General features: G+C 46.1%; 1 protein-coding gene across 2 annotated transcripts in view; it reads right to left on the reverse strand.

Annotated features, from left to right (window-relative positions):
• ARNT (aryl hydrocarbon receptor nuclear translocator) overlaps positions 1-12,189 on the reverse strand; it is a 42,991-nt gene extending 30,802 nt beyond the window's left edge. The window contains exons 1-4 of one of the 2 annotated variants that reach the window (XM_073639567.1): positions 6,317-6,529; positions 5,245-5,356; positions 5,029-5,085; positions 4,238-4,282 (exon numbers count right to left, since the gene is read on the reverse strand). In XM_073639567.1, the coding sequence (XP_073495668.1) occupies positions 4,238-4,282; positions 5,029-5,085; positions 5,245-5,354 (212 nt within the window). In that variant the 5' untranslated portion in view covers positions 5,355-5,356; positions 6,317-6,529. Of the gene's footprint in view, positions 1-4,237; positions 4,283-5,028; positions 5,086-5,244; positions 5,357-6,316; positions 6,530-11,982 lie in introns of those variants that run through there. The other variant, XM_073639566.1, reaches the window with a different exon arrangement.
• Between the last annotated feature and the right edge of the window lie 2,551 nt (positions 12,190-14,740).

The following is a 14,740-nucleotide window of genomic DNA, read 5'->3' on the forward strand; positions in this document are numbered from 1 at the left end:
CAGAGGGATCTATTATATAGAGTCATTACACGCAGAGGGATCTATTTCACGTGTTTATTTCTGTTAATGTTGATGATTATGGCTTACAGCCAATGAAAACACAAAATTCATTATCTCAGTAAATTAGAATACTTTATAACAACAGCTTGAAAAATGTTTTTAAAATCTGAAATGTCTGTTCAGTAAATGCCCTCAATACTTGGTCGGGCTCCTTTTGCATCAATTACTGCATCAATGCGGCAATGTGGCATGGAGGGGATCAGCCTGTGGCCCTGCTGGGGTGTTATGGAAGCCCAGGTGGCTTTGATAGCAGCCTTCAGCTCGTCTGCATTGTTGGGTCTGGGGTCCCTCATCTTCCTCTTGACAATACCCCATAGATTCTCTATAATAGATTCTCTATGGGGTTAAGGTCAGGCGAGTTTGCTGCCAATCAAGCACAGTGATACTGTTGTGTGTAAACCAGGTATTGGTACTTTTGGCAGTGTGGACAGGTGCCAAGTCCTGCTGGAGAATGACATTTCCATCTCCAAAAAGCTTGTCGGCAGAGGGAAGCATGAAGTGCTCTACAATGTCCTGGTAGACGGCTGCGCTGACTTTGGTCTTGATAAAACACAGTGGACCTACACCAGCAGATGACATGGCTCCCCAAACCATCACTGATTGTGGAAACTTCACACTAGACCTCAAGCAGCTTGGATTGTGGCCTCTCCACTCTTCTTCCAGACTCTGGGACCTTGTGGAGTGTGTCAATGACTGCCTTCTGGACATCTGACAAGTCAGCAGTCTTCCCCATGATTGTGGAGCCTACTGAAACAGACTAAGGGACCTTTCTAAACGCTTAGGAAGCATTTGCAGGTGTTTTTTGTTAATTATTCTAATTTACTGAGATAATGACTCCTGTGTTTTCATTGGCTGTAAGCCATAATCATCAACATTAACAGAAATAAACACGTGAAATAGATCCCTCTGTGTGTAATGACTCTATATAATAGATCCCTCTGTGTGTAATGACTCTATATAATAGATCCCTCTGTGTGTAATGACTCTATATAATAGATCCCTCTGTGTGTAATGACTCTATATAATAGATCCCTCTGTGTGTAATGACTCTATATAATAGATCCCTCTGTGTGTAATGACTCTATATAATAGATCCCTCTGTGTGTAATGACTCTATATAATAGATCCCTCTGTGTGTAATGACTATATAATAGATCCCTCTGTGTGTAATGACTCTATATAATAGATCTCTCTGTGTGTAATGACTCTATATAATAGATCCCTCTGTGTGTAATGACTCTATATAATAGATCCCTCTGTGTGTAATGACTCTATATAATATAGGAGGTTCACTTTTTGTATTGAAGAACTGAAATAAATTAACTTTTTGATGGTATTCTAATTTAGTGAGATGCACCTGTATATAAAGCTACAATCCCTTCGGGAGGCTCGAGGGGGGTGGGCAGCGCCTCTAACCCTACAGAAAATAGGAGGGTCAGCACCTAGCACCTCTACCCATAGAGGAAGCGCCAGGGGTGGGGCAGCTCCTCTACAGGAAGTTGGGATGGGTGGCTAATCTACTTTTGCAGAAAGTGTGTGGGGGGAGGGTGCCTCTTCTCCTGCTCTCCTGTCAATCAAAATGCATACAGGGATAGCAGAGACAGGCTCTCAGGTCAGGTTGTGCAAGATGTGTGACAATGGCAGGAGCAATGCATGATGGAATGTGAGAAGAAAGGAAGCTCCAGCACCCATAGTCCAAACAGAATGCCGATGAAGAGGAACTACACACTTAAATTAAATAGGTGCTGAGTTACAGAGCCTGAGAATAAAGACAATTTCTACACATAATGGACTGATAGGTGCGCCAAGATCAGTCTGTTTTCCTTTGTTGTGGGGCATGAGGGCGGCCCGGCTCCTCTACAGGAACGCCATATTATCCTCTCCATTCACAACCGAAGCAGCACTCCGTAATGAGGAACACTGCTCTCATCACACAGTCACAGTAACACTACATCCCCACAATGCAGGACAGCGCAAAGCCAGAGGGGAAGCGAGTCCTGCAGCTCCGATCAGACCGGAAACCAGGAACAAGTGACATTTATATTCACTGTAAGAAATGAGGAGCCGACCCTGCGGGAGAGTCCAGACGTCTGAAGAAGTGGTTAACCAACGTCAAAGGATCGAGGAAGTAAAACACCGCAAAAGAAGAGCGCACCAGCAAAGGAGAGCAGCCATGGCGGCATCGGTCTAAAGATCTGCACCTCATCCATATCAGCTTCCCCTGGGGGCGCTCTTTCATTATTGCCTATAGGAACCAGCTGTGCTGAAAAATGGTACTGCGGGTGGTAATAAAGGATGCATGGCTCCTGTACAGGCGGTCTGCCCGCACTGTAATCACTGACGGGATATATAATGCAGTCAGGAGCTTTCCATAAAACTTGTGCAGTCCCTCTAACCCCTGTAATTAGGCTGGCTCCTCGGGCTAAAATAGTTCCCCTTTTGTGTTGGCCGAGGGTCCGGTCACCAGAGAGGCGTGGACTAGACTGTCGGTGCAGAGCCACTTCTAGTATTTAGTGGGGTCTCATTTCACAGACACAATGCAAAATTGTGTAAAGATGGAAGCAATTTGCAGGGTTCCCTTCTGGTGGGCTGATGATCGGGGGGTCCTGCAAATCTTCTTATGTTCATCTCTCCGGACTCCCCCCAGCTCGGCTCACCTCCCTTGCAAAGGATCGGCCCTTGTATCCCCCAACATCATCTATCGGGGAGAAAAGAGAGGCCCCATACACCCTCCTTACACCGCCTGGGGCCTGCACATGCCGGCTATCCAGTTATTCCAGGAGGGCAGACAGCGGCCTGACAAGCAGATGAAAGGGTGTGGTGCTGAGGGGACTTAATTGTGTGCTAATGATGCTGAAGACCCCCGTACTCCTCATGGCAGCTCTCCTGTGAAAGCCCAAGCCTGGCGTTCCTAGGAGACAGTGATTTTTGCTATATACAGCAGTACTGAGGCATTACTGCATATAGCACCAGCGATCTGATGATCGCAGGTTCCAGTCCCCTAAGGTGACTAACAAAGAAAAGAAAAAATAATAAAAAAAAAACTTTTAAAAAGAATATATAAATAAAACTCACTGTGTTCATTAAAGTCTGATCTATCAAAATAAAAAATAAATGAATCCGATCAGTAGAAAATGGGAAAATAAAAGTCTAAATGCCAGAATTACTAATTTCCGGCCGACGCAACTACGCCAAAAAAAAACAAAAAAACAATGTATAAAGAGGCGATAAAAACATCATATCTAACCAAAAGTGGGATCAATAAAAAAACCTTGGGTCAAGGCACAAAAAAACAAAAACAAAAATCCTTCACCCACCCCCATACCCTGAAATAGGGAAACGTTACGGGTCTCAAAAAAAAAGACGAAAGCTAAATTTTTTATTTTTAGAAATTTCAGAATCTCCACCCCCCCCACCCACATTTGGTGTCTGCGTACTCGTACTGACCGGAGAATCATTATCAGGTCATTTGTACCGGAAAGTGATTGCTGCAAATAAGACAAACAAAATCTCCGCCATTCTGCTTTTTCGCTGCACTTGGATTTTTTTCTCTCTCGCTTTCCAGTACTTTACATGATAAAATGGTGGCGTCAGTCAAATATACAAGTCGTCCCACAGAAAACAAGCTCCTCACACAGCTATGGGGAGGGGAGAATAATGAAGTTATGTCTCTTGGGGTAAAAGAAGGAAAAAACAAAAACATGGAAAATCACCAGGACACCACTTTCTTCAGAACCCCCCCGTTGGGGAATCGCAGGCCCTTATGGGTCAGACCCCCGGCTGCCGGGAGGTTCTGCTGGAGAAGCTTGCTGCGACTCTGAGATGAGCGGATGCCCTGCGGCACCCACATTACAAGCCTCCGGTACTACGGAGCAGCGTTCCATACTGGAGCCCCTGTATATGCCCTGGATGGGCGCGTGGACCAAGCCTGTTGGTCATAAGTAATGATGGTTTTCCAAGGCTGCGACCGCACCACTTGTCACATAGGCAGAGAGCGCACCCCAGTGTAATACCCAGGACCGGCGAAGGTTTGGATAATCCCCAAGCAATGAGATAGCAAAGCTTCTGTAAGAGGGACGGCGTGAGCAGGGCGTGCTGTGTGGGCACAGGTAATATACCCCTAGGAAAACCAGAAGCAGATCGGGCCCGGCACGGGCAGCACGGAGGCACATCTTACCTGGCAAACCTTTCCTTGTCATTAGGAAGCTGCTCGTCGTCACATCTGCAATTCACAAGGTAAAGACAGACTAATTAGATAGCAGGCGATCACAGACGCGGCCTCGAATTGTGCCTCCCGATGGGCATTTGTCACCGGGACGACTTTAGTAGAAGTGTCAAACTCCAGTGAACAGGAGTACAAATAGAGACCTTCAGTAAGTCTCCTGGTGCCGATGGTTCGCCAAGTCAGCCTGCAATCAGGGGTTCAACAGCAGCGATCAGAGCCAGATCCCTTCACTGATCATTTTGGGATCTCTGCTCAGACAGCAGCGATCAGAGCCAGATCCCTTCACTGATCATTTTGGGATCTCTGCTCAGACAGCAGCGATCAGAGCCAGATCCCTTCACTGATCATTTTGGGATCTCTGCTCAGACAGCAGCGATCGGAGCCAGATCCCTTCACTGATCATTTTGGGATCTCTGCTCCGACAGCAGCGATCAGAGCCAGATCCCTTCACTGATCATTTTGGGATCTCTGCTCCGACAGCAGCGATCAGAGCCAGATCCCTTCACTGATCATTTTGGGATCTCTGCTTGCAGTCAGTGAATGGAAACAGCAGGTTGAGGGTTTGGTTACGATTGTACCCAGTCCAGGCCAATCCTATACAGGGTTTACGGGCGGCACACATCTGTGCTGTCGTCACAATGTATTAGTCTGGGAGCAGCACAGTACACCGGATACTTGGGTAGCAATGGGACGGGGGCTACTGTATATCATTAGTCTCATAAGTGCAAATGGTGCAACTGTACCGGAGGAATTTACTGCCAGAGTCATCGTCGTCATCATCATCATCATCGAAGTCCAGTCTGAGGAAGAAAGAAAACAATTGACTTAAAACATGGCCGCTGCTAGTGATCACACAGAGATCGCCCAGTCTGGCGGGTACGCAGGTGATCTGCTTATCTACGGCAATCTGATAGTCAGGTAACATACAGTAAAGCTGTGTATACAGCCATGCACCATACCCGGAGCGACGCTTGTTGGCTCTCTGCACCATGGAGCCGCCGACCTGAGAACTGGAGCCCGGATTTCCTGAGGACACAGAGACCCCCAGAGAAGGGATGTCTGACGCCATCTCTGCAGAAAGGAGGAAAAACATTAACGGCCAAGATACGGAGACAACCATGGAGGTGCGAGAGCGGGAGGGGACGGCAGGACTGGGCCTGGACCCCCACTGATCACCCCGTGCCCCCTGCTCCTACACCGGGGGAGCGGCAAGAGCCTCCGCCAGATTCAGCCATACTCATCATCTATACCAATTACACCTAATCATCAGTTATAAAAATCATCCATCATCCACCGCACCACCATCCGCACCACTCACAACAATCAAGCATCAACAGCACCACCACCAATTATATTCATCATCCATAGCATCAACTTCTATCAATTATCTGTATAATCATCATCCATTATATGTATCATCATCTATACCACCATCTAAATAACATGTAAATCCTCCATACCATCAGTTATTAGATGTATCATCATAGCCTATACCACCATGTAAATTTCCCACAGCAATCATTTACATCATCCACACCATCAAAACCATCCATAAAAGCAATCAATAGTATCCATAGTCACAATTATAATGATACTAAAATCATCCACCTCAATCCATCATGTAATATCACCATCCATACCATAAATATCATTTATCATACCCATCATCACCAGAACCATAAATCACCAATGTCATAATCCACCGCAACTACCAGATTTTCTATCAGAATTAAAAAACATACTAATTATCATTATACGCTCATCATCATCCATGTAAATTACAAAGACCATCAGTCAGTTCTGCCATCATCCATACCACTGGCAATGCCAAGACAATGTGGCACCGCAGAGAGGAGCAGGATGAGGCGTCACCGTCACACAGGAGCCGAAAACATGTCAAAACTCTGGAAAAAAGTGTCAGAAGCCAGGAGATAAGAGACATTACAGTGAGAACAGCCGCTCCAATACAGTGACAGAGTAAACAAGCAGCACATGTGGCGGCACTATTTATATCCCAGCCATATGGGTTACATCAGGGGAAGAATCAGAAGACGTTGTGGAGATGCCAGTCCTGCCATTGTCTTATGTGGATCCAGATCACATAACTACATCCGTAGTGTGCCAGCGACCAAGGCCGGGGGGCGGCTGCGGACCCCATCGCGGTCCCCCAACGCTGCCGTAATCCTGTCACTGTGTTTCCTTATTGCACATGCTGTCATCACATCCTGGCTGCACACAGTCCTGTGACCTTCACAAGTCACAGAAAACAGACGTCCAAAGAAAAACCACATCCTCTAGAGTGAAATGCGCCACCAAAAATAATGGGACACATAAGGGGGCCGTCACAGAGCAAGGACGCATGAGTCCAGTGTCCACGTCATTAACACGTTTCTTCCAGAGCAGAGTAGCGGCGGCTTTACATCCATCCAACGCTTGTGCTTGGTAATGTAAGGCTGCATTCGTCATTAACCCCTTACAGGCTGAAGGTATATATGCAGAGATATAATTTCCCTCTGGCTAGAGCTTGTGCTGGCTGTCAGCTCTCCCTCCTGTCACACGAGCAGGAGAGCCCATCAGACCCAGCACTGAAGCCTGGCTGTACGAGGACACGAGCTGCAGGCAGACATCTTGCTTTCATTTCCCTGATCCCCTAGTAATGAGGTGCTATCAGGATGTGGCATGTTATGGTGGAATCAGCCCGGAGGGTGTCAGAAGCCTGGCAGACGTCGCCCTGCTGACACTCGCCCCATCCTGCAGCTGGAGGAAATCTGTCAGACAGAACGTCCGATACTAGGAAAAGCTCTGAACAGCACTGCCTGACTACAACTCCCATCAGGCCCGTACGTTACACTCCACGGTGAGCTTCTTCTGATGAAGTCTAAACGATCGATGATCAGAAAAGATTCAACAAATGTCCAATACATTTCTACTGCTCTATAGCACTGTGCCACCTTTATTCTGGGATCATAGAGGCTAGACCCCCAAAGATCAGAAGATTAAATGTCCTGATCTCTGGGGAGGCGATACGGGAGATGGTGGCTGCCCACCATTCACATAAGCTCAGGTGAGGCCAGACGCCGGCTGTATCAGACATCCGACATCTGCCTCTAACAGCCGAGGTAAGAGCCAGCTCCACTCTCTGCTGACAATCCTGCCGCCATCAATCACCGACAGCAGCGATCCAGCCCGGCGTCTTCACCAAGCGCTCATCAGTTCCCACTCATCCAGTGAGCACAGGGTGACCATGGGTCCCCATTGCTCCCATAGGCCGGGCTTGATAGGAGACCATGGTTAGGACTATATACACTGCTCAAAAAAATAAAGGGAACACTGAAATAACACATCCTAGATCTGAATGAATGAAATATTCTCATTGAATACTTTGTTCTGTACAAAGCTGAATGTGCTGACAACAAAATCACACAAAAATCATCAATGGAAATCACATTTATTAACCAATGGAGGCCTGGATTTGGAGTCACCCCCAAAATTAAAGTGGAAAAACACACTACAGGCTTATCCACCTGCACGGTGTTGGGCTGTGAGCACAACCCCCATCTGTGGACGTTGGACCCTCATGGAGTCGGTTTCTAACCGTTTGTGCAGACACATGCACATTTGTGGCCTGCTGGAGGTCATTTTGCAGGGCTCTGGCAGTGCTCCTCCTGTTCCTCCTTGCACAAAGGCGGAGGTAGCGGTCCTGCTGCTGGGTTGTTGCCCTCCTATGGCCCCCTCCACGTCTCCTGGTGTACTGGCCTGTCCCCTGGTAGCTCCTCCAGCCTCTGGACACTACGCTGACAGACACAGCAAAACTTCTTGCCACAGCTCGCATTGATGTGCCATCCTGGATGAGCTGCACTACCTGAGCAACTTCTGTGGGTTGTAGAGTACGTCTCATGCTACCACGAGTGTGAAAGCACAACCAACATTCAAAAGTGACCAAAACATCAGCCAGAAAGCATTGGTACTGAGATGTGGCCTGTGGTCCCCACCTGCAGAACCACTCCTTTATTGAATGTGTCTTGATAATTGCCAATAATTTCCATCTATTGTCTATTCCATTTGTACAACAGCATGTGAAATTGATTGTCAATCAGTGTTGCTTCCTAAGTGGACAGTTTGATTTCACAGAAGTTTGATTTACTTGGTTATATTCTGTTGTTTAAGTGCTCCCTTTATTTTTTTGAGCAGTGTACTACAGAGCTACAGCAACAGAAGAACGAAATAAATATATATATATATATATATATATATATATATATATATATATATATATATATATATATATATATATATATATATATATATATATATATATATATATATATAGTACAGACCAAAAGTTTGGACACGCCTTCTCATTTAAAGATTTTTCTGTATTTTCATGACTATGAAAATTGTACATTCACACTGAAGGCATCAAAACTATGAATTAACACATGTGGAATTATATACTTAACAAAAAAGTGTGAAACAACTAAAAATATGTCTTATATTCTAGGTTCTTCAAAGTAGCCACCTTTTGCTTTGATGACTGCTTTGCACACTCTTGGCATTCTCTTGATGAGCTTCAAGAGGCAGTCACCAGAAATGGTTTTCACTTCACAGGTGTGCCCTGTCAGGTTTAATAAGTGGGATTTCTTGCCTTATAAATGGGGTTGGGACCATCAGTTGTGTTGTGCAGAAGTCTGGTGGATACACAGCTGATAGTCCTACTGAATAGACTGTTAGAATTTGTATTATGGCAAGAAAAAAAACAGCTAAGTAAAGAAAAATGAGTGGCCATCATTACTTTAAGAAATGAAGGTCAGTCAGTCCGAAAAATTGTGAAAACTTTGAATGTGTCTCCAAGTGAAGTTGCAAAAACCATCAAGCGCTACAAAGAAACTGGCTCACATGAGGACCGCCCCAGGAAAGGAAGACCAAGAGTCACCTCTGCTTCTGAGGATAAGTTTATCCGAGTCACCAGCCTCAGAAATCGCAGGTTAACAGCAGCTCAGATTAGAGACCAGGTCAATGACACACAGAGTTCTAGCAGCAGACACATCTCTACAACAACTGTTAAGAGGAGACTTTGTGCAGCAGGCCTTCATGGTAAAATAGCTGCTAGGAAACCACTGCTAAGGACAGGCAACAAGCAGAAGAGACTTGTTTGGGCTAACGAACACAAGGAATGGACATTAGACCAGTGGAAATCTGTGCTTTGTTCTGATGAGTCCAAATTTGAGATCTTTGGTTCCAACCACCGTGTCTTTGTGTGACGCAGAAAAGGTGAACGGATGGACTCTACATGCCTGGTTCGCACTGTGAAGCATGGAGGAGGAGGTGTGATGGTGTGGGGGTGCTTTGCTGGTGACACTGTTGGGGATTTATTCAAAATTGAAGGCATACTGAACCAGCATGGCTCCCACAGCATCTTGCAGCGGCATGCTATTCCATCCGCTTTGCGTTTAGTTGGACCATCATTTATTTTTCAACAGGACAATGACCCCAAACACACCTCCAGGCTGTGTAAGGGCTATTTGACCAAGAAGGAGAGTGATGGGGTGCTACGCCAGGTGACCTGGCCTCCACAGTCACCAGACCTGAACCCAATCGAGATGGTTTGGGGTGAGCTGGACCGCAGAGTGAAGGCAAAAGGGCCAACAAGTGCTAAGCATCTCTGGGAACTCCTTCAAGATTGTTGGAAGACCATTTCCGGTGACTACCTCTTGAAGCTCATCAAGAGAATGCCAAGAGTGTGCAAAGCAGTCATCAAAGCAAAAGGTGGCTACTCTGAAGAACCTAGAATATAAGACATATTTTCAGTTGTTTCACACTTTTTTGTTAAGTATATAATTCCACATGTGTTAATTCATAGTTTTGATTCCTTCAGTGTGAATGTACAATTTTCATAGTCATGAAAATACAGAAAAATCTTTAAATGAGAAGGTGTGTCCAAACTTTTGGTCTGTACTGTATATAAAAAAAAAATATCATTAGAATCACCCCCAATTCCCTAGTTAGAGAGATGGTCAAGTGAACATTCTTATCCCCTATGGGACAGATTATCATAGTTCAAGAAATTATTTAACCTGCAGGTAAATGGCAAAGTTAAAAAAAAAAAAAAAAAGGCAATTTTTTTTTAGATAAATTCAGATTTAAGACTGATAAAATAGTAAAAAAAAAAAAAAAAAACACGGAGGAGTGGCCTCTTAAGTGTTTTTTTTTCTCTGTTCATAATGTGGCAAAATGAGTAGCGATGTTCAAAATTACAACTCATCCTGCAAATCAAAATGACCTCATAGGGCTGTGGGGAAAAATAAAAAGGTTGTGGCTTTTGAGAAAAATAAGAATGAAGACCGAAAAAAAAAAAAAAATTGACCTGTTATGAAGGGGTTAAGATTGCAGCGTTACTCTGAGATGCGGGTGAGCGCTGCGGTGTATGTATCCGTGGTACAGGCCCGGTCTCTGGGGGGGTACACTCATTGTGCTGGGAAGGGGACGATTAGGGCCACATTGATGTAGTAGGGGCCCACAGGGAAAACCCAAGAGCACAGCAAAGCTTAGACTGCCAGGATCAGAGTAGTCTCCTATCCTGGGCATTGTGGAGGCGGGAGGCTGTCAGCAAGGTCTTCTATGGGAACCAAATATCCATCAGCTGCGGCGGGCCCCCGCGACCGTCCATCAGCTGCGGCGGGCCCCCGCGGCCGTCCATCAGGTGAAAGAAGGTGCAAGGAATTCTCTTACAGAGTTTTAATTGTCCAAATCATCATCATCATCTACAAACACAACGCCCCCGCTGGGAGCTTCATGGCTGAGCATCTGCATGCAGCTGTACATCACCAAGCACAATGCTGAGTGATGGCTGAAGTGGCGTAAAGAAGCCACCACTGGACACTGGAGGAAACATGCTTTGTGCAGTGATGGATCACACTTCTCTGATGGAGCAGTTTGGTGAATGCCAGGAGAACGCTACCCCGACTGCATTGTGCCCGCTGGTAGAGGAGGGATAGTGCTATGGGCTTGTTTTATAAGGGTCGGCATTGGGCCCTTTAGTTTCAGTGACAGCAAATCTTAGCATCATGTTGGACAAATTTGTGGGAACAGTTTGGGGAAGGTCAGCATTTGGAGGGGCAGATACTTTTATCATCCCTTTATGATCATTGTGGGTCTGACATCTCCAGTATTGAAAATAAAGTCCAGGAGTCAATCTGATCTTCTATGTACATGTGGCACATCCAGAGCAGAAATCCGAATTCAGTCGGTAAATCACTTCACATGTGCACCTGGTGGATATTTCATGTGGTGAGAGACAGGAAAGCACCGAAAATAACAGAAACTGTCAGCCCAGTACCAGAAAAGTAGCAAAATATGCCCAAAAGGGGGCGGTAAAGAGTTTAAAGACGTGTTGCAGAAAAAAAACATTCTAGGAAATTTCCACAAAAACACAAAACAAAACAGCGCAGGAGACATGTTATGAGGACAGACATTTCCGAGCCCCGACTACAGGACACAGCCGTAGTCGCTCACCTGGAAGGCGGCACTTCTCGCACACAGCGGAGACAGGCAGTCTCTGAAGGTTTTACCGCACCAGACACGGACAGGCGCCATATCCGCCCTGTATTCGTGATATAACGCCGGGACACAACACGGTGACGGCCGCTTCACAAAGTTACAGAGACTCCGGTAAACGCTCAACACCTTCCTCCACTCACCTGCATGAGCCGCCGCTGCCATCCCGGTCTCCACAGCTCGCTCCTCCCTCTGCCCGGTAACGATATGGCGGCAGCGATAAGACGTCTATTTTTTTTCACCCAACTAAACGGGAATACGGGTCGTGCAGCTCAACCCAACCTGAAGCCAGATGGAGGGTTGGCCCTCAGAGTAAGATTGATGGCGCAGCTGTCCAATGGGTGTCGCTTAGAAGGTTACCACGCCCCTTACGGAAGAGAAGGGCGCGGGCTAGCAGTTAGGTTGCTTCTTGACGCAAGAAGGAGAGTTGCGTAAGGATACTGCGATTGGGCAAGAGAGGAATAGCTCGCTGTGATTGGTCAACGACAACGACGTGTTCTAATTGGCCGAAGGGGTGGCAGAAAGAGAGCAAGGGATGATGGGACTTGTAGTTTACACGGCTGGATGCCTCGCAGTGAGCTCTGTACACTGGGGGTCGCTGGTAGTGTGGAGCAACACTGCCCCCTGCAGGTCATCAGCTCAGTTTACGGCTTTTTCTTTTCAGAATGGGAAAATGAGGTGAAGAGAACTTGTATTTATGGTTTATTCATTGAGTCCTGGTTCTGTTTGTCATCACTTGTAGCCGGGAGTTTACTATGTACAGGGGGGGTTGTTTTTTTGTATTTTTACATTTTTGGAGTAGGAGCAGGCGATAATCCACAGTATTATTATCAAGCGCGCGGCAGACATCGGGCACGTGACAGTCATCGAGCGCGCGGCAGTCATCGGGCACGTGACAGTCATCGAGCGCGCGGCAGTCATCGGGCACGTGACAGTCATCGAGCGCGCGGCAGTCATCGGGCACGTGACAGTCATCGAGCGCGCGGCAGTCATCGGGCACGTGACAGTCATCGAGCGCGCGGCAGTCATCGGGCACGTGACAGTCATCGAGCGCGCGGCAGTCATCGGGCACGTGACAGTCATCGAGCGCGCAGCAGTCATCGGGCACGTGACAGTCATTATTTCATTATGATTATTTTTATTCATGTTTGCTATTTTATCATCCTTATTAATTATTACTATAATTATTATTTTATATAATCTAATTATTACATTATTATTTTAGTATTATTGATAATTTGTATATTTTCATTTATTACAATTGCATTTATTATTATTGTCATGAATATTAATATTTTTTACATTTATTATTATTTTATGATGAATTATTATAGTATATTATTATTGATTTTTATATTTAGTATTTTATTATTTGCATTGATGCCATTATTAATTATTGTTTTGATATTAATTCAATAATATAATAATATAAATAATTATTATTATATCTTTATTATTTTTATATTTGTTATTATATTATTTTGGAATTATATTTTATTATTATTTCAGTGTTCATTTATTATTTATTACTGTTTTATTATTATGATAGTAAAATTAATTATTTTTATTAATTATTAGTATTTATTATTACATATTTATTATTATAAAACATTTTTACTATTCTAAAAAAAGATTCTTTCAGTATGTAATAAAAAATTCTGATCTATGAAACACCCAGCCCTTGTAGTACCAAAATAGTGGTAATGAGAGTCTTCAGTAGGCCTCAGGTTGCCATGTTAAGCAATCACAACCACAGAAATCAGTCACAACCTTTCAAATTGTAACTGTTCCTTTACGAAAACGTGCAGCAGAATGTGCATAGAATTTTATGAGCACCAACTGTCTTTTCATCTTAGCCTAAGCTCACAGTGGCATATAACACGGCCGAGTGCTACGATGTTTTATCAGATATCACTCAGCCCAGGACAGCTCAGATCCCTGATCCGGCATGAGAGCACAATGGCAGCCTGCTGTGTGTGGCTCCGATAATCGGAACATGCACCATACAAGCCTATGGGAGCGTGTGACACATCGGACTGCACTCAGAGATCACCACAGTCTGATGTACACTCACACCGACAGTGGAGGAGATGGAGAAATTGTCTCATGCTAGATGATCAGCCATGTGAGGCTGAACGTGCTCCATACACAGGACGACTCGCTGACAGGCAGGACTGCTGGGCACACAGCAGTCATTGGGCGCGCGCCAGTCATTGGGCGCGCGGCTGACATCGGGCGCGCGGCAGTCATCGTGCACGCTGCTGACATCGGGCGCGCGGCTGACATCAGGCGCGCAGCAGTCATCGTGCACGCTGCTGACATCGGGCGCGCAGCAGTCATCTTGCACGCTGCTGACATCGGGCGTGCGGCTGACATCGGGCGCGCAGCAGTCATCGTGCACGCTGCTGACATCGGGCGCGCAGCAGTCATCGTGCACGCTGCTGACATCGGGCGCGCAGCAGTCATCGTGCACCCAGCTGACATCGGGCGCGCAGCAGTCATCGCGCACCCAGCTGACATCGGGCGCGCGGCTGACATCGGGCGCGCGGCTGACATCGGGCGCGCAGCAGACATCGGGCGCGCGGCTGACATCGGGCGCGCAGCAGTCATCGGGCGCACGGCTGACATCGGGCGCGCAGCAGTCATCGTGCACGCAGCTGACTTTGTGCACGCTGCTGACATCGGGCGCGCGGCTGACATTGGGCACGTATTAGGTCTCAGCTGCACCATTTCTGTGAGCAGAGTGGTACTACAGCGATGAATGGAGCCCCTCCATTATACCGTTTACATGATGCAGCCACTGTCAAGAGAGTAAACGGGCGCGTCATGTATTTCATTTTTGGTCACACACTGCAGTAAAATCATCTGAAAACTGCAAAAATCCTGTGCAGCGATCTGTGC

The sequence above is a fragment of the Phyllobates terribilis genome, unplaced genomic scaffold, assembly GCF_046119375.1.
Source record: "Phyllobates terribilis strain yellow unplaced genomic scaffold, ASM4611937v1 Scaffold_7__3_contigs__length_470593459, whole genome shotgun sequence".
NCBI lineage: Eukaryota > Metazoa > Chordata > Amphibia > Anura > Dendrobatidae > Phyllobates > Phyllobates terribilis.